Genomic DNA, 20168 nt, shown 5'->3' on the forward strand with positions numbered 1-20168 from the left:
AAAGGGGCAATCCACCAATTCTACACACAAAGGTCAGTTTACTCACCATAAGGAGGAGTTCAGCTCTGCGAAAGTCTAGGGGAAAAAAAGCTGTTTCCTCTGCTTGGGCTCGGAGACTACAATTTACAAAAAAACAGAGAGCCTTAGTCACAAACTGGGGTCATGGAGTTGAAAAGACGCGGGTGTTTAACAGGCAGGGAGGGTCAAATGAATAGATGTAACTTGTTGCATTATGGGAAATGTAAGATCCAGTGATTTTGGAGCTTTACCCACACTAAAGCCTCTGTTGCTTTATTTTGGTTCTCTTTGTTATGTGACTCGTGTGAGTCACCCAACTTTTTCGAGGTGTATAATGTCTCTTTAAAGCCATCATACTGTAATATGCAGTACTGAAGTGGGATACTGAAGCACAAACAGGCTTACAGATTTCCGACTGACCCACTTGTTGATTACGTCTCCAAACCGGCCTAGTGTTGCTGCCAAAATGTATTTAGTTCAGGTCGAATTATCCCTCCAACCTCTTTCAGCCTAACTGGGCCCAAACAACATTTCTGTCGTGAGACTAAATAATTGACCAATGGCCAGAGGAAAAATCAGTAGGAATGCACTATCACAATTAGTGCTCACTGATGTTCTGAGAATACATAATGTATATTGGCAAGGGCCACTGGAAAAAAAAATTGTGTGTGGTTTGACAAGAACTCATGTTCAGCTCATGAATCTAAGAAGCATGGGATGTTCTAATGTTTGTTTTTTGAATTTATAGAAACTCACAAAGAAAACAATCATTAATTATAATTCATTTATTAAATAAAATTTCAATTTACAATACAGACAATTGAACAGAAAAAGACTTACGTGTTTAAAAAAGTGAATGATCATTTTAATGAGCTGAGATACAAGTAACAGTGAAACTAATACATTTGACTGATATTTACGTATATTTACACCATAAATACATTAGGAACCAAACATATGCTTTAAGAAATTCAACTGTGAAATGTATTTATGTTTATGTATAAAGTATCTATATAGGCCTAATGTCTTTATGTACAACATGCATGAAATGAAATGCAATTATTGACCCACTGGACACAAGTAATTGACAGTAATTAAAATATTCTATGTTAAATACAGTAAACATACATCACTGTATAGTTTACAAGCAATGTATTCTGATGGGGCAAATTAAGAGGTTAATGGTAAACAGTGTGTTTACACAGTCATTGCTGTATGTTAAGAGGAAAAACATTTAAACATTTGGTTATGAAGATCTGCCACCATCTTGTGTATCTGTCAGTGCTTTGGACAATACCCGGATGTTAAACAACAGCTGAGAGACTTTTAAGACAGTTATAAGAGGAAGCTGCCAACATTCTTGTGGACATGCTAATATTGGCTCCTGAGTTTCTGTCAAACAATAATTCAGTTATATACCTTTTTATGCCAGAAAACAGTAGTTTTAATGAACACAGAGCAGAGAATCTGCTAGTATTGTGGGTCACCAAGACAATCGAAGTTGCCTTGACCAATGAAAATACTGCATTTACAGAAGTCACTTAAACAGATAATGTAAGATGACAAGTAACAGCTGCAAAGTGTGCGTCACAAAGATGCAGAGTCACTGTTTTGCAACCAGAACATCGTTGACTGCACACTTGTTACTCTCAGGAAGTGTTACTTCTCTTTCTGCTCCTCTGCCTCCTCTTCAGGATTTCTTCTTCTTGGTCGCTTTCACAATCTCTCTGAAGTAATCAAATGTTTGAGTTGAAAAACAGCTGTGAATTTGTTTGTGTGGTGACAGGTGATTACAGTTCTAGGAGCCCACAAAATGCAAGTATTATTTTATTGTATAAAAAAAAGCTGGAAAAAGCAGGGTCCATGAACTACTAGCTGCAAATATACCAGCTTAAGCATGTAATGTGAAGAGTCTAATGCAGTCCAGTTCAAATAGCAGCTACTGCAATATTACTGTAAATGGTTACTCTTAAAGAAATAGTTGGACATTTTAGGCAATGTTCTTATTTGCTATCTTGCAGAGCGTTAGTTGAGAAGACTGATAGCACTTTCAGACATGTGGTATCAATCTTGTCATCTAACTCTTGGCAAAAAAGCGAATATGCAAAATTCCCAAAATGTCCAGTCTGAGCCATTGCTGTTAGCTTTACAACAGTTGTTTCTTACCCCGTCCTCCTCAGGCAGCTTGTTGCCCTTCTTCATGATTCGAGTTAAATGGTTGCACAGAGCCACAATTCTGAATGAAAGCTGTTGAACAGATAAAAGCAAGAGAATGAACCCTGAAAGCAATCAAGAGCGACATTTTTGACTGCTGTAAAGAAATGATCTAACTGTGTAGTTTACCTTCCACCTGCGTCTGGCATATTGTCTCTTAAAGTTCTCCAAGTTGACCACTGACAACCTCTTCACCATGGCCTGTCTGGGATTCAGAGGCTGCAGAGACACAATGAGGGATGAAATAACAATGGAAGTATCTTTCATGTTAATGTCAAATGTTCAAGCAAGAGGAAAACATTATGTTAAGTTACTGGTCTAATTTAGACAGTATAATCCGAGGTACAAAATAGGAAGTATATAGGAATATGAGGAGTCTATAAGTATATAGGAAATATATTGGAATCTCTGATTGCAAATCACAAGAATTTGTAAACGGGATACATAATAAATGATGAACATTTATTTCAGTGTTTAGATAACAGTGAAAAATGTCAGTGTACACATCAAAGGCCCAAAAGTGAGAGGCGTGTACAGGAATATCTGTTAAAACGCTAAAAACACAGATAAGGAGGTGACACATTTTAAAACACAGGTGGTCTCATCATCAATGTTGTTTTCCTGTCAGCTCATAAACATCTCCAAGAAAGAAATTAAAAAAACTTTTTTTAAAATAAATAAATACATTTGACCTTTAGTAAAAGTGCACATTTGAATCAATATACAATCTTAGAAATAAAATGGAATGAAAAAATAAATCAATAAAAAAAATGTGGACTTCTGATACATTCCATTGAAAAGAACTGCTGTTTGATCCTGTCTTCTAGCCAAAACACAGTCATTTGATACTGATATTTATCTTCACTATTAATACTTGCCAAAAAAAACAACTACGCAACCCGCTCAAAAATTTATATCACTTAAATATTAGAAGAATTATTGCTATTGTGCCATAATCATGCTACTTAAAAGGAATAGTTCGACATTTTGGTAAATATGCTTATTTGCTTTCTTGCTGAGAGTTAGATGACACTCTCATATCTGTCTGTTAACTATGAAACTGCAGCCAGAAGGTGGTTAGCTTAACACTAGAAGCTGGGGGAAACAGCTAGCCTGCCTCTGTCCAAAGGTCACAAAATCAGTCTACCAGTACTTCTACAGCTCACTAATTTACATGTTATATCTCATTTATTTAATTACAACAAAAAAGGAAGTGTAAAAATGACAAGTTGATATTTATGGGGGACAGACGTGTCCCGTAAAACCACAACTGCCCTTTTTACAGATCGGTTTTAAACAACATGTAACAGTGAGCTTTAGAGGTGCTGATAGGCAAATATTTTGTTACCTTCGGATAGGGCCAGGCCCCCAGTCTTCATGCTAAGCAAAGCTAACCGTCTCCTACCTGTAGCTTTATATTTACCGTACAGATATATTTCCTCAAATTATTCCTCAAATTCCAATTCTTACTGTTTACTTTAATTCACACAAGAACATTTTAAGTAAAGAAAAAGTAAAAACTACACAGATACACATTCAAAGGTTTGTGCTGCTGAAAACAAACGTGTAGAAATGTGTAGAATTCAAACAGCCTCATTTTCGAAAACACGTTGAAATTTTAAGATAAATTAAAATATGTTTTCATTTGTATATGTTAGCCAGACTCTGTGAGTGGCTGTTTGGCCTTGGGGCACAGTTCCATCCTGCAGGCCGGATGCAGCAGCTCCTTCAGAGCCTGCCTTACGTCTGTATTCAGACTGCTGCTGTGCATGCTGCCGTTGGCTCCTTCTGGATGCAGAGAGTTCATCACGTCCTGCAGCCACTGCAGCTCAGAGTTCAGCTCCTGCCTCAGAGCGTCCAGCTGACTCTGCCTCTGGCTGTACTTCCCACTGATGCTCTCCAGACTGGCATCTATAGACTTAATGTCCTCCTGCAGCAGCCTCCTCGTGGCCTCAACTTTGCGGAACTCGTACCGGACCTGGGACAGCTGCTTCCTCGCAGTCTCACTCTCCTCTTTGTACCAGGCCTCCTTGTCATTGTAGATGGAGAGCAGTGCTTCTATATCAACCTGCAGAGTGTGTCGGGCCTCTGCCACCTCTGACAGACCCGTCTCCATCAGACCGACGTCCTCCACTACATGGGCAAAACGCTCAAAGTTGGCATACGTGTTGTTCTGGGGCATGCTGGAGTGGGACTGGATGGTGTACTCCTTTAGACGCTTCGTCTTCAGCTGCTCTGCTTTCTTCTCAGCCTCACGGGCAGCGCTATCCTCTTCCATGTGGCCACAGGACTTCAGACAGAGGGGGGAGGGGACACTGAGTGAGAGGCTGTCTCATTGATGCATCTTGAAAACACACACAGCGGTGAATATCCCAGCAGACGTGGCACTGTAGGATTAGTGTGTGAACCTACAGCAAAAGCCATGGCAGGTAAGAGCGCCACAAAAACAACAGACATTCCTGCTCAGCTGTGTTTCCTGGCTTCATGCTAGTATCCAAACAGGGCGAAGACTCCACAGCGAAACACCATTCACATGCATCTCAGCAGCTAATGTTGGAGTAGACTTCTTCAACATTACTGGTTGTTAAATGTCCATGCCGTTAAAATCACAATTAGTGACGTCTTGCTTCAGTTCGAACACTAAATTTCAGACTGCAAAAGACAGCTATACGGGTCATTCTACAGATTCGGTGCCATTTGTGATTGAGGAGGATGAAACAATGAACACTAAAATGTTAAGCTTTTTTTAATTTGATGTGACAAAGCAATGTGTGTACTTGATAGAAAATACCTTTTCCCATCTTAACACAGAGTATTAAGTTATTATTCTGCATTATTTTCTCAAACAAGTCCCAATTTAATTCAACCCCGTCACAGTAAATTTGTTATTCAACTATTCATTTTTCCAATAAGCTTGAGATCAGCTTCTGGCATAATCTCAAAGTTTAGATGTCCCTTGTAAATAATGGCATATTGTAATTAAAGAGAAAATCAAGAAAAACTGACAAACACCATCCTTTCTAGCTTATGATGAATAAATTTCTAATCTAACTCCACATTTTCACTAGAAATGTGCAAGAATGCTGCGTAATTCCTGACAAAATTTAAATACATCTATTTACCCTGATTTAATACACACAATAAAAAAACTATTGCTGTTATATTTTGTGTATTTAATACAAAAATGTAAAAAAATAATCTTATAACAGGGTTGAATGCACCGCAACAGGGTTGAAAATCATGTAACAGGGTTGAGTGAAAAACATTACGTGTCATATGTTTTATCTTTTTTTGTGAGATCACTCACATGTTGCCATTTTTTAAACATTTAACATTTTTGAAACTACTGTCAACATAGCTTTTAAAATCTAAACAATCCAGATGAAATTTAGACAGATTAAAACACATTAATGAACTAACAACAGTAACAACATTTCATTGATTTCATAAAAATATCCATCTGATAATGGCAGGAATGTCTGTTTGAACATTGAGCAAACATCTTAACATTGATAACCTATAGGTCACATATTGCCATTTTTTAAACATTTTAAAACTACTGTCAACATAGCTTTTAAAATCTAAACAATCCAGATGAAATCTAGACAGATTAAAACACATTAATAAACTAACAACAGTTACAACATTTCATTGATTTCATAAAAATATCCATAGTAATGGCAGGAATGTCTGTTTGAACATTGAGCAAACATCTTTACACTGATAACCTATAGGCAAGCCTACAGTTTGTTCACCATTTTCACTGAGCGAGCCTAGCCCACACTTCCTTCTGTATTTCCATGTGCCTAGAAGTCACCGGATTAGGGGGATCAATGTGTTCCAAGATGTCCTCAAATGGATACCAAAGGATATCATCAAGAAGTGGCCAGAAGTACCTATTTGGTCCAGCACGGCACATGCATTTGACCTGCACATGGGATTCATCTGTGGCTAGAATTATTCCTGGGTAGAAATCATCATCATATTTGGCCACGCACCATTTCCCGCATATGTTTGGATTTGCCCAATCAACCTCCCTCTGTGACACGATTGATGCAACTTTAGGGGTAAATGTGAAATGTTGTGTATTCAAACACTGGCATTCCAGTTGCTTGTTTTGGACTGTGCACATACAGCTCACATCACGGTAGGCAATTTGCCTTGCAGCCACACAAACAACTTGATGGATCCGCATTGTGGATGGAACTACTGGCAAATTGGCTGGCATACCTTGGAGGGCTTTCTCGATGGCCTCATCTTCAATGAAGTAAAGCTTGATGGCAGTATTGTTCTCCTCTAACACCCTGTACAGTGTTTGAGCATTTGGGATGTCACATCCTTGACTTATCAGCCTGTCTGCGGTTCTTTTTAGGGTTGCACCAACACCATCTGGTGCTCCCTTCCCATGCCCTGCTTCGAAAAAATTCCAAGACCCTGCCCTGAAGCCCCTCTTGGCCAGTTCTGTGCTGAACAGAAAGAAATTTCCTTTTTGCCTGTACTGGGTACAAGGGCCATCACTGAAGAAGTGTACTGTTGATATGTTGGGGTGGGTTTGTTGCAGGTCATCAAGCACAGGATTGAGGTGTGCCCAGATAGCAGGAGGAGCCTTATGCCTTGATGGAGATATGGTGGTGAAGCAAGTTGGTTGCTGATTCTGTCCAATGTAGAGGACACCTGTGTGGAGGACGGCCTGTTCATGAGATGAACCAAAGTGAACAGACTGTATCTCTGTCGCATATCTGCAGGTGAAATTTTCTGAAAAATCAATATGGATAAGGCACTCATCTGCAGACATGTTTTTCTTGAGCTCACGACAGTAAGCATACTGATGTTTGATGTTGAAGAGATGTCTCCGAAACCTGAAGAGGAGTGTATGAAACAACTGTACTAGTTGTTCCTGCGTCTTGTTTACCTCATCCTTCACAGTGACTTTTACTGTTTGACCTTCCTCATTTTTTCTTTGCTTTTCTTTGACCATCCACTGGAGAAGAACAACGTTTTCATCAGCAGCATACAAGCTTGACATTGGAACTGTTTGGTTCTTGCATTGTTCACATTCACCATACATGCACTGCTTATTCAAGGAACTACAACACACGCTTTCAACTAAATCTTCAAGCACTGACGATTCAATGAGCTTAATTTGTTTGAGCTTCTCTGCGACAAAGGTCAGGTTTTCGTGAAGCTTACACATACAAGTGTCACGATCAGCAAGGGAAGGGTAAACCACCCAGAAAGGCCGGAGGCGGCAGAACATGGAGTATGAAATCTCTTCTGTGTTCTCTGCAAGAAATTTCCTATGCAGATTTTTCAACGTGTCAAGGAGGAACCTCTTCTGCATCTTCTGTTTGTTCTTTGTTTTAGTTTGCTTTTTACCAGTGGTCATTCTACTGATATCATCACGTGTGAAGAAATCCCTCACCCTCTTCTTGATGTCCACAAAGTTTGAGATTTTCTTCCTTTGAAATGTAGATACACTGCCTGTGAGCTTCCAGCGTTTCTTTGAAAAACCCAAAGCAGACTCTGAAAATGATTGCAGTCTATACTTCTTAATAATGTTACCCACCACTACTCTGGATATCATTTGCTTCTCTCTTTCAGTTTTTGCCTTTTTATAATGTTCCTTTATTTGAGCAACGAGTGCTGTGTGATGCAGTGCAGATCTTCTGACATCACTTGGTACAGCTGTGGATTTTGATGAAGCCTTCTTTTCTAAACGCTGGAGCCTTTTTTTGTACTTTTCTTTGGCCCTCTTCTCTTCATCAAGAGATTTCTGTAAATCAGCTACCTGCTTTCTCAATTTGTCTCTTGTCTTTCTTGACTTTTTCTTCCCCTTCACAGATTGTCTAAAACAAACATATAGACACAACAAGGTAAGTCCATAAGCAGTAGAAATAAATACATGTTAAGGATACTATTGCAATGTGAATATGTCTAATTAGTTGTTGAAGAAATGGTGTACAAAGTTACAAGAAATCATATTTGTATGCACTCCTTTGCACTCCTATTCTCTCGATCACACACACACACACACACACACACACACACACACACACACACACACACACACACACACACACACACACACACACACACACACACACACACACCTTTTCCTAACCTTGTGGGCTCATGTGACACCACCATGTCTCTATCAGGACTTTGTGGAGGGGTGGCAATAGCGTTAACAGCCATTTCCCTTTGCTTTTGCCGCTCCTTCGCTTTTCTCCATCCCTTTCTCCTCATCTTTTGACCTCTCTTGTCTAGCTCTCCAATTCCTTTCTTCTTCCCTGCTAAAACATCTTTTTCCCATCTCTTGCGTTCACTCCTGAGGTACCTTTCCCTTCGTTCTGGATCAGCATTTCTTCTTGCCCTGTACTCTCTTTGCCTTTCTGCTGCTGTTTTTGCCATTGTTGAATCTGAAATTGTAGGTCAAGTCAATGACCTGCTTACTCTCCAAGACTAATTACTGTATCCTTTTAATCACTATGTAGTAAAATTAACATGAACTTGCAGATAATACTCTTAAATATGTCAGTACAAACCAGTCGGCTAGTGAACATGAACCCCTCACACACCAGTTGCCAAGGCAGTATACTGTATGTATTTTAGACCAGTCTTCATTTACATCCTCTAGTCTTTTTATGCATTCCCAAATTATGCTTTAAAGCAACAACAAGAAACTTTATTTTCTGTTGATTGTGGCGGCAGTGTTTCCATGAGCAACACCACCTCGTGTCATAAAGATCTTACATTTCCAGGAGAATTGCCTGACATCCGGCGCGCGGATGTCCCTCACATTCCTCTCTCTGTGTGTTGCCTTTCTGCTGCTGTTTTTTCCATTATTGAATCTGAAATTGTAGGTCAAGGTCAAGTCAAGTACCTGCTTACTCTCCAAGACTAATTACTGTATCCTTTTAATCACTATGTAGTAAAATGAACATGAACTTGCAGATAATATGTCAATGGGCACAGGAGAGAGAACGAGATAATTGTCACTTTTTTAACTTAAATCATTAAAAAATTCCGCTGATACTGTAAAACCGTAAACAACAAACATTCACATCAAGAAAATATGACTGATATTAAGCAATATACATTAAATATTGTTAAGATTTAACAGCTATTCAACCCTGTAACAGCTATTCAACCCCGTAACATTGAAAAATGTGATGGGGTTGAATGTGATAGGGTTGAAGATTTTGTGCTAATCTGTTGCTAATTTGGTATGCTAGCAGCTACCAGGGTGCCACATGGCCTTATTCAATTTAAACATTGTTATACTTTATAGCTATAAAAGCAATTTTTGGTAAAATCTTCTTAACTATGAATTTCCCCCCCAACAGAGTTGAATACCTGAGATCGACAAAGCCCATATGTGCTTAAAAAACATGAAATATTTATAAAAAGTGAGAGAGCAGCTTACCACTTGTCACACCAGCCTTCTCTGAAGACTTTTATGATGTCACTTCCTCATAAATTATGTCCAAAGGATCAAACCATTATTTCATTGTGAGGGGGGTAATTGTTGCGTTACAGGGTTGAAAGAAATACAAGGACAGGGGTAAAAGCCTAAATTTCTCTGAAAATAAAATGTCTTTAGCTGAGAAAATGCATTATGCATAAAAAGGGGGCATATACAATTAATTTAACAAAAAAAAACCATTATTATTTAACATTGTGTAATCAAAATGAGTTACGCTATTTGCATGATGGTCAATGGGGACAGGCAAAATTCTTAATACTCTTAAGAAAAGCAAACGTATAAGTATTGAAATTCATCTCTGTTTAAAATCATAATCTCTACTCCATATTAAAAACATGTAAAACTTTGAAATATTGTAATTTAAGTGTAGTTTGATAAATGTTCTGAAAAGTTATAACAGTAGTACATCTTGGGACACTGACACCACTGAAATGTCACCTAATCTGTAGTATGACCCGTACAGAATGTGTGGAGCTAAGTGTGTTGATAGGTGAATGGTGAAATAAATATCCTCAGGGGTGGGGGTGTGGTGCAGTAATGGAAACAATATACAGTTACTGTAGTAAAGTATGTTTTCAACGAGCCAGAACATATACTGTATAAAGTTAGTGGGTGTGACTTTTTGAGCATGAAGTCAACATTATTTTGGCATATTTGAGATGGATTTTCCTCACTAATAAGAATCAAACCAGTTACCCGTATGTTACCTTTGACATCAGCTGTTAAATGTTGTTTTCACATATAGCAGAAGGTGACAGAACAAAAGCATGCTATATTACACTTAAATCAAGCCCATACCGTAATCCAGTGATGGTTGAGGGCGTCTTGTATGGTCATCCGTTTTCTAAAATGATGAGAGAAAGAAAATGCAGCTGAGTAAATATACCTGCACAACTCCATGACACACGGAGCATGGTGAGCAGCACGCTTCAAGTATGAATCTCTCAGGAATGCGTTCAGACTGCGATGAGTTTCACAGGAATATTTGGTTTCCTGGAGCTGCAGTTAAATAGAAACACATACCAAGCAACAACAACAAGATCACATAGTACAAAGAAAGACACAGTGTTTTTCTTCTGATTAGTTTGCAGTATAAATGTTGATTTAGCTTATTATTAGCTTATTTTCATTCAGTGTTTCACATTGTGTACCAAAAAGAAATATGTATAGTGTAAGTCCTCTCTCTAGATTCCTGTGGACTGGCTGGCCTCTCATTCTCATTTGGATCAAGTCTGCACATTATGTGCGCTTAGGATTTACTGCAGTGAAACCTGTAATAATGGGCTTCATATTGGAATTGTCAGATTTGATCTTTGGCCTTCAGCTGTCAGTTCTTTTACCTTGTGTCCTTCTCCAGGAGCTGACTAATGAAGCTCTTGGCCAGCTCGCTTGTATTGCTAAAGAGCTCTTCGTCAAACTCGTAGTTCACCCCCGAGATGTTTCCCAGCGTTTCCTGCTTCGTGTCCCCGAGGAAAGGTGACGCGCCACTCAAACTGAAACAACATTCACACACTCACTACACCGTCCTTGATAATCTCTTTAGGCACATTAAGATATTCATTCATAATCACGAATCATCCCAACTTACAGTATATATGTGATGACTCCAATGCTCCTGTGAAAAAAAACAGCACAAGATTAATACAGAGTTATGCACTGCAGCCTGTTGTATGGAAGGCAGCAGAGTCAGAGGTAATTAAAAGCTCTTACCACATGTCTGCCTCCAATCCCAGTTGCTCATAGTTGACTATCTCTGGAGCTGAAAATAGAGAGCAAACAATCCTGCATCACAAACAGCGCCAGGCCAAACATCAAGCCTCCTCTTAAAATGTCCTACATTGCGAACTCATCTCATATAAAAACACTTACCAACAAATTCAGGGGTTCCAAAAATGTTTTTGAAATCTGCCCCAGCTTCTATTTTGTGTGCAAGTCCAAAGTCTATGAGTTTGATGCGGGGTAGAGGAACATTCCTGTCCAGTAGCATTATGTTTTCAGGCTGCAATGCAAAGAACAAAACAGGAACACTTCTAGTAGATTTCTACTAATACCAACATTGGGCGATTCATAAACAACACTAAGTAAAACAAGTTACCAAGTTACCTGGTTAAAGCCGCTTTTTGCGTAAGCATTAAAGAAAAACATTGAAACGGTTACAGTCATACTTGTCATATTAAAGTATTAAAGTTCAACATCTTAGAATTTTTACTTATTTACTTTCTTTCTTGAGAGTTAGTGAAGAGAAGATTAGTACCACTCTCATGTTGTACGCTAAATATGAAGCTTTGGTTAGCAGCTGGCTAATTTGCTTAGCACCAAAACAAAAAAACAATAAGAAACAGCTAGCCTTGCACCTCAACAAGCTCACGAATTAACACAATGTGTCTTGTTTATTCAATCCCTACAAAAGCAATAGTGTAAAACAAGTCAAATCAGATGTTATGTGCCCACTGCAGGAAAAAGTTCAGCACACAACTCCTTGTAAAACAGCAACTTGTCACTTTTACACCTTTTTTTTTTAACTCTTTAATTGATGTGCTTAGCATAGCGTGGATTCCAATGAATCAACATAAAGTGTGAAATGAAAGTCACAGCCTCAGGCAGGTTTGAATCGAGCCCTTCACTGAGTGTTCTTTTTCCTTAATTGCCAAACGAAAAGCATTGAGAGTGAGAGAAGGAGCTGCAGCTGCAGAAAAACAGGACAGTGACTATCAGCAGCGTGGGCGACACTGCTCTCTGAAAGTGAGCAGATAACCTTGTGGTGTCTGAATCTGAGAGTCTGGACTTCAGCCACAGAAAACAGGAAGGAAGTGTTATTAAAAATAGTGAGACTCTACCGGCACGTAGCCTATATCAGACACCTGCTATATATATTTGGCATTAGGTCCTGTTCGACCTGGCATGTATGTACAGTTCAAAAGCTGTGGAGGTAAAGAATATCATCTTCATCATAAGACAAGTATAGATTTATTCTATTTACATAGATGGAGCTTGTTGTACCTTCAGATCAAAATGTGCAATCCTCTTGGAGTGGAGGTACTGGATTCCATCTAGGATCTGTTTGATAAACCGAGTGGCTTCCTCTTCACTGAGAGACTCCTTCTGAGCCAAGAAATCAAACAGCTCTCCTCCAGACACCCTGTAAAACACACACACACACACACACACACACACACACACACACACACACACACACACACACACACACACACACACACACACACACACACACACACACACACACACACACTCAGAGATGCATCCTGTGGGCTTAGATAATGGAGCAAGGGCTCTCTTGAACGTTATCTAAAGTGAGTTCTCAGGATTTGGATGCACTGGTTCAGGATGCCTTAGATATGTTTGTTTGTGGTAACAATTTGCCCTACTTATGAATCACTGAGGTTCTCAACCTTTTCATGATACAATACTTGAATAGCTGCTGAAAAGTATAAAGACTTCGACCAGCTGGCAGCCAATAAACATGATGTTCTTTCATATTCGCACAAAGGAAACCTAATGGACTGAATGACACAGTGTCTCATCCTGGATCAGTCAGTTCACCCCTGCTTTGATTGGACGAGCTTTCTTTTAGTACTAATTGTGCCGTCCATGTTGCCAGGAACTCGCTGGACCCAAACGGGGCCCTCTTTTCAACACAAGCCTTATTGACTCTGTGAAGGCATTTGGTTCTTTCTGGCACACGTGATCCTGGCAAAAGGTTTTCAGTAAACAATCTATGTACACAGAACTAAACTCACAGATCAAAACATGGACAAAAAAGATTCTGTGGTCATGGTCGGATGTTTCAAGGTGTAATGCAAGTTTAGTTTGGCAGGCATGAGCAAACCATTCTTTCAACTGTACGGATATGTGATGAATTGATGACTCACAGTTCGAGGATGAGCACCACGTCTGTGCGGTTCTCATACACATCATGCAGCTCTACAATGTTGTTGTGTTGGAGCTGCTGAAGGATGTCCACTTCCCTCTCAATCTCCTCTCTTCTTACGCCACGTCTGCTGGCCCGACTCTGGCGCTTCTTGATGAACTTGGCTGCATATTCGATGCCTGTACTCTTCTCTATACAGCGTTTGACAATAGCAAACTGCCCACTGCAGACACAAAATAAAAATAAAAGACTGACATTACTGAGTGTACAATTCTCAAGAAAGAGAACTAATGAAATGAAATTCCTAACAATTAACAACAGGATATAGCTACGGGTGAAGACAGACGTCAGGGAGGAAGCTGTGTGTCAAAAACCTGCTGAAATATTAGTGTAAGGTATAGTCCATCACTTCCTGTTTCCTGGCCAGACGGAGAACAATCAGACAGGCCGGCAGTGTGGACAGATCTGCTGTCCTCCCACTCCAGCAATCTTCCTGCCAAATTTCTAGCCATCCTCGAGAGAAAAAAATCCCAAAAACTTGGAATATTTCACAACAGAGGTGTGCCTTAGAAACCATCTCTCAGTGGATTATTGTTTCACTATTCACTGTGCTCTTGTATTGCATGCTAAGACCAGGGTGACCAGTAAACTTGGTCAAAGTTGTTGTCACTGTCCCCTGACATAACTACAGTCATTTCACTCATAATTGACTCACTGACAGAATAAGTGTGAAAACATCTTCCAGCACTGTCGCCCAGTTAAATATATGTGGTGAGTCTCCATAGCTTTATTATCAGAACAGCACTTATAATCTCAGCCTGCTGCCACTCCTGCTGCTGTGGGCTGACCTGCCCACTCTATACATTCAGACTCTGAAAACAAGCCTCTCAGTCACTGATCCCTCAGGCCACAGAAGGACATGAGGGCGAGTGTGGTGGCAGAGCTGGCAAAGAAGTTTCTGAGTGGGGAAGATAAACATTATCTTTCAAAAGACAGAAAAGGAAGATTCAGTCAAGCATGCATGCAGAGTAATGACCAGTGATTGGATAAAACATTAAGAATTCACTGTATACCTTTGCAAATTATTCAATGCAACATAGTCACGTTGCATTATTTGACATTGTTGAAGAAGACACAGAAAGAGGACACAGATAATGACTGGCAGGCATATGTTTTGGACATAACTGTCCACACAGAGATTCCAGGGTGGCTGTGAGAGGCTGCCCAGTCTGTGTCCACTATCATCATGGTGTCTAGCGGGCTAAGAATAGCCCACAGCTCATTCTCCTTCTGCCACATCTCTGCTGCTGGGAAAAAGGAAAAAGGCTTTCCAAAAACAAGTGGACACACACTGTGCTCCAGCCACACTCATTTCACACAGCAGTTCACACACAGAGATAAATTAAACTCATCACTAAACAAATAAATGGAATAAATACAAAAGTAAAAGTAACTTTTTTTTTAGCCAGTTTGCTCTTTTTGAGGCACACCCTGTCCTGTGCAGTTCTACAATCACATCTGGGAGCTGTTCCACTGAAGACTTTTTATTAAAGTTGCCTTGCTCAAAAACAACAGTTACTGAGGTGTACTCATGCAAGCCCTGATCTTTGATGACTGTTACACTGGAGGGACAAAATGTTTGGTAGAACATCCAATATTATGTAATCAAGTACAGCAACACTGCAAACTATGACGCTGGTATTGTTTTTTACCTTGGGAGTCTGTCTGTGTGTGCAGTCACAAAACGTACAGGTGTTTAGTTGAGATACAAATTAGGGCCGTGTTCGAAGAAGGGTGTGGTCCGAGCAAGGGCGCCAGAAGTAGATGGGTAGAAAGTAGGGAAGAGAGAGAGGGCAGGGGGGTAACAATGGCCTTAAAAAGAGTCACACACATGCCACAAAGGAAAAATAGGCAGAGCAGCAGTGTGGAATCTGAAACGCTCCCTCTATCTGTTCTATTCACAAGAAATTTCCACCCCTGAGACATCCCTGAAAGGCCGACCCTGCTCGAGATGACTACGTTAACGTGTGAACTGAGGAGGAGGGTAACTCGCCCAATGAATTCCACTTGCAAAAACAAAACATCAAGCACCCTGAGGGAAAGGGTGTCATATGGCAGGAGCAGCAACAGTGGAGACTGAACAGAATGACCCCTCATGGTGTTTGTTGTAGCCCAAATGCAAGACAGTTTACAACACAACTATCAGGGCAAGGGCTTTACTTTGGTATTGTTATGAGGTGCAGAGTAACAGCTGTGAGAGTGGTGATGCTGGGAGTGGTATTCCACAACGGGCCAGGCGTGCCGGCTGTCTTAGCTCTAAGCCGGCCAGTGGGGCTGAAAGTACCATCTCCCTGCAGAGTTTCCACTTCCAACAGCTGAACGTCATTATCCACAGCCAAGGTTGGAAGAATGTTTGGACAAGTGGCGCCGGCCCAATATTTAAACACATTTCTCAACTGAACCTTTGGGGCGGCGTGACAAAGACAGCCAGATTCGTAATTGACCAAGCCCGGTCCCTAACCACCCCTTCCATCTGTGATCTCGGATGTAAAAAGAGAAGCAGCTCAACCTTCTAATCTAGTGTAACTAACGCTTGAAAACCCCTTATTTGCTATTATCATGAAAAATCACAATATTTTATGCCTGTTAAGTGTTCAGGATGCCCTAGATTACCACTTGTTTTTAAGTGGTCCAAGTTAAACAATGCATATGTGGAGTAGTAGGGCTGTGTGAGCGTCTGCTGACAGTAACAGGGTGACCTCTGTCAAACCCTGGGAATGTCGAAGATGTCAACGTGGAGTTCCCTCCGTCCGGTTGCACTGAATAAACATATTTTTCACCCACTCAACAGCAGGAATGTCTGTTCCATAGAGCTGACTACATGCATTCTTGCCCTGCTCCTAGTACATGCATGCCTTTCTCCGCGCTATAGATAAATCATGTACAGTAAATCCCTTTGGAGAAATTCTATCACTTTACTGCTTTCATCAGCAGCACCTGTCTGCCTCGTGACTGTCTGCTCTTCAACACATTGAGTCTGTGAAGGCCGCGGCTTTAAGTGTGCATCGCTGCCCTCCCTGCATCCTCTCAAAAGACAAAAAAAACTTCTGCAAACTGAAAACATTTCTCTAATTCATTTCCATCTGCACAAATTTGGCAAGTCATTCTAGAAATTACAAATACCGCAGTACCCACAGACAAATTGAGAAACACTTTGCAAGTGTGGTGTGACCTTTTCAGTGTTCATGCATTCAGTTGGAATTGGAGTAGTACAAGGTACTTGCTAGCAGCTCTGTGAGGCTGTACTTAGCCCCCCTTTTCAAAAATTGCTGAGGGTGCCACTTCATCCTCTGGGGACCATGAATCCAAAAGATTTCAATATATTTCAGTCTGGACCTAGTGGAGGACTGACTGACACACGGAAATTTCAATCTCTGGAGCCATGCCATTAGCAAGGCTAAACAAACACAAACTCCACTATAATGTAAGTGCAGTATTTACAGATTTTAAAAATTAGGAGGAAGTTTACAAGCCTTTTATTCTTGTTTAGGCATGCAAAGACAATGACACATCCTATCCAGTGGTGCATCCTGTGGATTCCTGCCGTTGCTTGATGATGACTAACAAAGATGATATTTTTCATATATTCATATTTTCATCACCACAGTATCAGCATCTAGCAAAGATGGTAGTATAAAAGTTATGACCAAACATAGGTAGAGTTCACATAGACCACAATCTGCCTTGACGGTCACTTGTATACCATCTCACCACAGCCTCACCAGTCTCGTGGGAGGGCGAGTGGCAGCTGTGGTCTCACACTGTGACACTTCCTGCTGTATGTCATCATCAGTGTCATCACTAGGATGGTAAGATAGGTGAGTAAATGCCTCCCATCTCAAGCAAAGACGTGAGTTTTCGGTAAACCAATCTAGTTTACAGAAAACTCATGTCAGTAGTGGAAAGAAACATTGAGTACAAGCGCGTGGGGTCCAGTGACATTAAAATCTGTCAGTAGGGGGGCAGTATGATGAATCGTCTTTCCTGTAGCGAATGTTTCAAAAGTTCCATAGAGCACAGAGCATCTTAAATACTCCACATAGATCAGTTTTTGGCCCCCATCATCATATTTCCCCACCCTCTTGTGAGGACGATTGAGTAACAGTTCCACTGTGGCGTATAATGGAGAAGTCTGAACCCATGAGGCTCTCTCAAACTGTGGGCTGGGTGGGCTGCATCCTCCAAAACTCACTACAAAGTTGTCACAACAAGACAGAAGAACTACGAGCAAAAAAAGCCAGCTGCTGAATTGGTGAGAAGATTCTCAGTTATGTGACTTAAAAAGCCTTTCTTGTTTTCATTTGCAGGCAACCGCGGCTTTTAACCACATCAGCTTTCTATTTCCCATGACAACAGTGCTGAACACATACGAAGCTCACTGGAGAGTCGTCTTATCAAGCAACATGTTTCCAGCTTAACCACAACTCAGTGATATTGTCAGTCTTTAAACAACACATTTCCACGTCTTACATTTACCAGTATTACTCTCCAATAAGGCACTTTTTATCAACCCTTTACAAACGCTTTAGAAAAGACTTTTAATACACTTTTTATTAGGGTTTATACATTGTAATGTTAAGAAATAATTCAGGATCCTTTAGAGATTAGTTCACATCTTTCATTTTGCCAGGTTGTGGCCAGTAGGACACTTCCCTTTAGCTCTTTAATTAATCACGAGGTCACCTACAATGTGGGACTATAATCTGCAATTATAAATTGTGATAATTTATTAATAAAGACCAGCAAACTGCCTGTTTATTCTAATAATATTCAAACTTTTCATTTGCAGATGCATTTAAATATCTCATGAGGCAGATTTATGAGGAATATCAATGTAAAATACAATGAAAGTGTAAATGCTGGACAAAAGACTCTTCCTCTACAGGCGTTTAAATGCAGCTGGAGCAGGTCTTGGTTTGTCATGACAGGGTGTGTCAAAGAAGCTGTGCAGTAAATGAGCAGCAAACACCGTCCGGGACATAGTGTTGACTAGAAGTGAAAGGTTAGAGGTCAGACACTTTCCTTTCACACCCTCTGTTAGGGAGTTGTGTACATGCCCAAGCCGTCCTTTCGTGTAGAGTGAATTTGTAGCTTCCTCAATCCACGCTGCACCCTGCCAACTTCCTTTAATCTATTTCCCCATGGGGCACAGTTTCCTCGATGTCTGGCTCGATTATCTCTCCTCCTCAACATTCAATTTGAACACATTGATCCACCACCCAGAATCAGCTCTTGCAAAAGCAGTGCATCAAATTGCATTCTCTTCCCTGAATCAGACATATTGTGCCAAAACAGAGCCTGTTTACTTAGAGTGTTTACTTATGAAACTTTATCTCTTATTGTAAACCTTAACCTACTTCAACACAGCGACACTCCCCATTTCAAGCTTAAACAGGCCAGCTGCTTGCATACCTACGTACCCACGAGGACCACTGCATCAAAGGCATGCAAGGGGAAGCTGAATCACACTCTGACTCACACAAAGTGGGGAGGATCATGTTCTATGGGGTGGAATAAACATCTACTTTACAGCTGTGAATAGTACTCACCTTCCTAGTTCTTCTCCAATTTCATAGAAATCATCCACATTATGTTGCTTGAATACAGCCATGCCAGGTGTCTTCATTGATGAAGTTTATCTCCTTGATGTGCACCACTAAAGCCCGTCTATCCAGCCTTCTTCTCCACAAGTTCAACCCTGCTAACACAAAGAGGTGTTCCTCTTGGTTTCTGACTGGAGTGATAAAAAATTTTACATGTTCCAGCTTGCTGTATAGCATTCCATCTCTGAGTTATACCTACTTTTACCTGCCTGTTGAGAAAGCCCAAACACTCCAAGTTGACCAGCAAAGGAAATAATACTTAGTCTGTCTTTCACTTGTCTAAATACTGATTATTTGCTTAAAAAATTTGACAAGCAAAACAACTTTGCCAAGCTAGGCATTGCAACAGTGGTCAGTTCTTGAGATTATAACATGATTACAAATTAAACGAAAAGAGCATTTTGGGTAATTAGGGCAGGACATGTGGAATTTGCTCCTGTTATGAAACATTTGTCTGGCAAACAGGCTGACATTGGCAGCAACATATGCTTTGTAACTATTAGGAGTAACTTTCTTTTTAACTGCTATTTAGTATTATTAGGATCTAAAAACAGAACAGTGAGCACTTATGTACATATAACAATCTACATACCAACAATGTAAAGACAAAAAACTGAAAATCCACAGACTTCCTATCTGAAAAGTTTCATATCACACTTGAAGTGGCTCCACAAACTGAACTTATGTCATACCTTCTGTCAGACGCCGAGCTGACCATAAAATTGCATCGGTTCCCACGTCTCCTACAGCCGGTTTGCTCTCCTCATGGCTGCAGTTCAGGCACAAAACTGCTCCTTTAGAGTCTCTGTTGTTTTCTGTCACTTAGGGCAGCACCATCAGGCTTTTGTGATTGCAGAAGTCCCTCCCCCTGATGGCTCCATTATGAAACTACATGCAT

General features: G+C 40.4%; 1 protein-coding gene across 4 annotated transcripts; it reads right to left on the minus strand.

Annotated features, from left to right (window-relative positions):
* Positions 1-1497: 1497 nt before the first annotated feature.
* Positions 1498-20163, minus strand: dapk2b (death-associated protein kinase 2b). 4 transcript variants are annotated; one of them, XM_031282765.2, is made up of 12 exons: positions 19963-20157; positions 19217-19365; positions 13609-13830; positions 12719-12857; positions 11588-11717; positions 11429-11477; positions 11307-11333; positions 11059-11211; positions 10517-10562; positions 2362-2451; positions 2185-2265; positions 1498-1745 (listed from the first exon to the last, which is right to left on the minus strand). In XM_031282765.2, the coding sequence occupies exons 2-12, from the start codon at positions 19291-19293 to the stop codon at positions 1668-1670; spliced, it is 1092 nt and encodes a 363-aa protein (XP_031138625.1). In that variant the 5' UTR covers positions 19294-19365; positions 19963-20157; the 3' UTR covers positions 1498-1667. The 4 variants fall into 4 exon arrangements, with proteins under 4 accessions (XP_031138625.1, XP_031138623.1, XP_035859095.1 ...); XM_031282763.2 differs by lacking the exons at positions 1498-1745; positions 2185-2265; positions 2362-2451 and adding an exon at positions 3516-4522 and having other exon boundaries at positions 19963-20163; XM_036003202.1 differs by lacking the exons at positions 1498-1745; positions 2185-2265; positions 2362-2451 and adding an exon at positions 3516-4522 and having other exon boundaries at positions 19217-19401; positions 19963-20111.
* Between the last annotated feature and the right edge of the window lie 5 nt (positions 20164-20168).

The sequence above is a fragment of the Sander lucioperca genome, chromosome 7, assembly GCF_008315115.2.
Source record: "Sander lucioperca isolate FBNREF2018 chromosome 7, SLUC_FBN_1.2, whole genome shotgun sequence".
In the NCBI taxonomy this organism is placed as follows: domain Eukaryota; kingdom Metazoa; phylum Chordata; class Actinopteri; order Perciformes; family Percidae; genus Sander; species Sander lucioperca.

Coding starts and splice junctions, on each gene's coding strand:
- dapk2b (XM_031282763.2), bottom strand. CDS start 19,293: ATGAAGACACCTGGCATGGCTGTATTCAAGCAACATAATGTGGATGAT. Junction 13,831..19,216: donor ATTGGAGAAGAACTAGGAAG/GTGAGTACTATT, acceptor TTGTGTCTGCAG/TGGGCAGTTTGCTATTGTCA. Junction 4,523..10,516: donor TCAACCATCACTGGATTACG/GTATGGGCTTGA, acceptor CTCTGTCTGAAG/TCCTGTGGCCACATGGAAGA.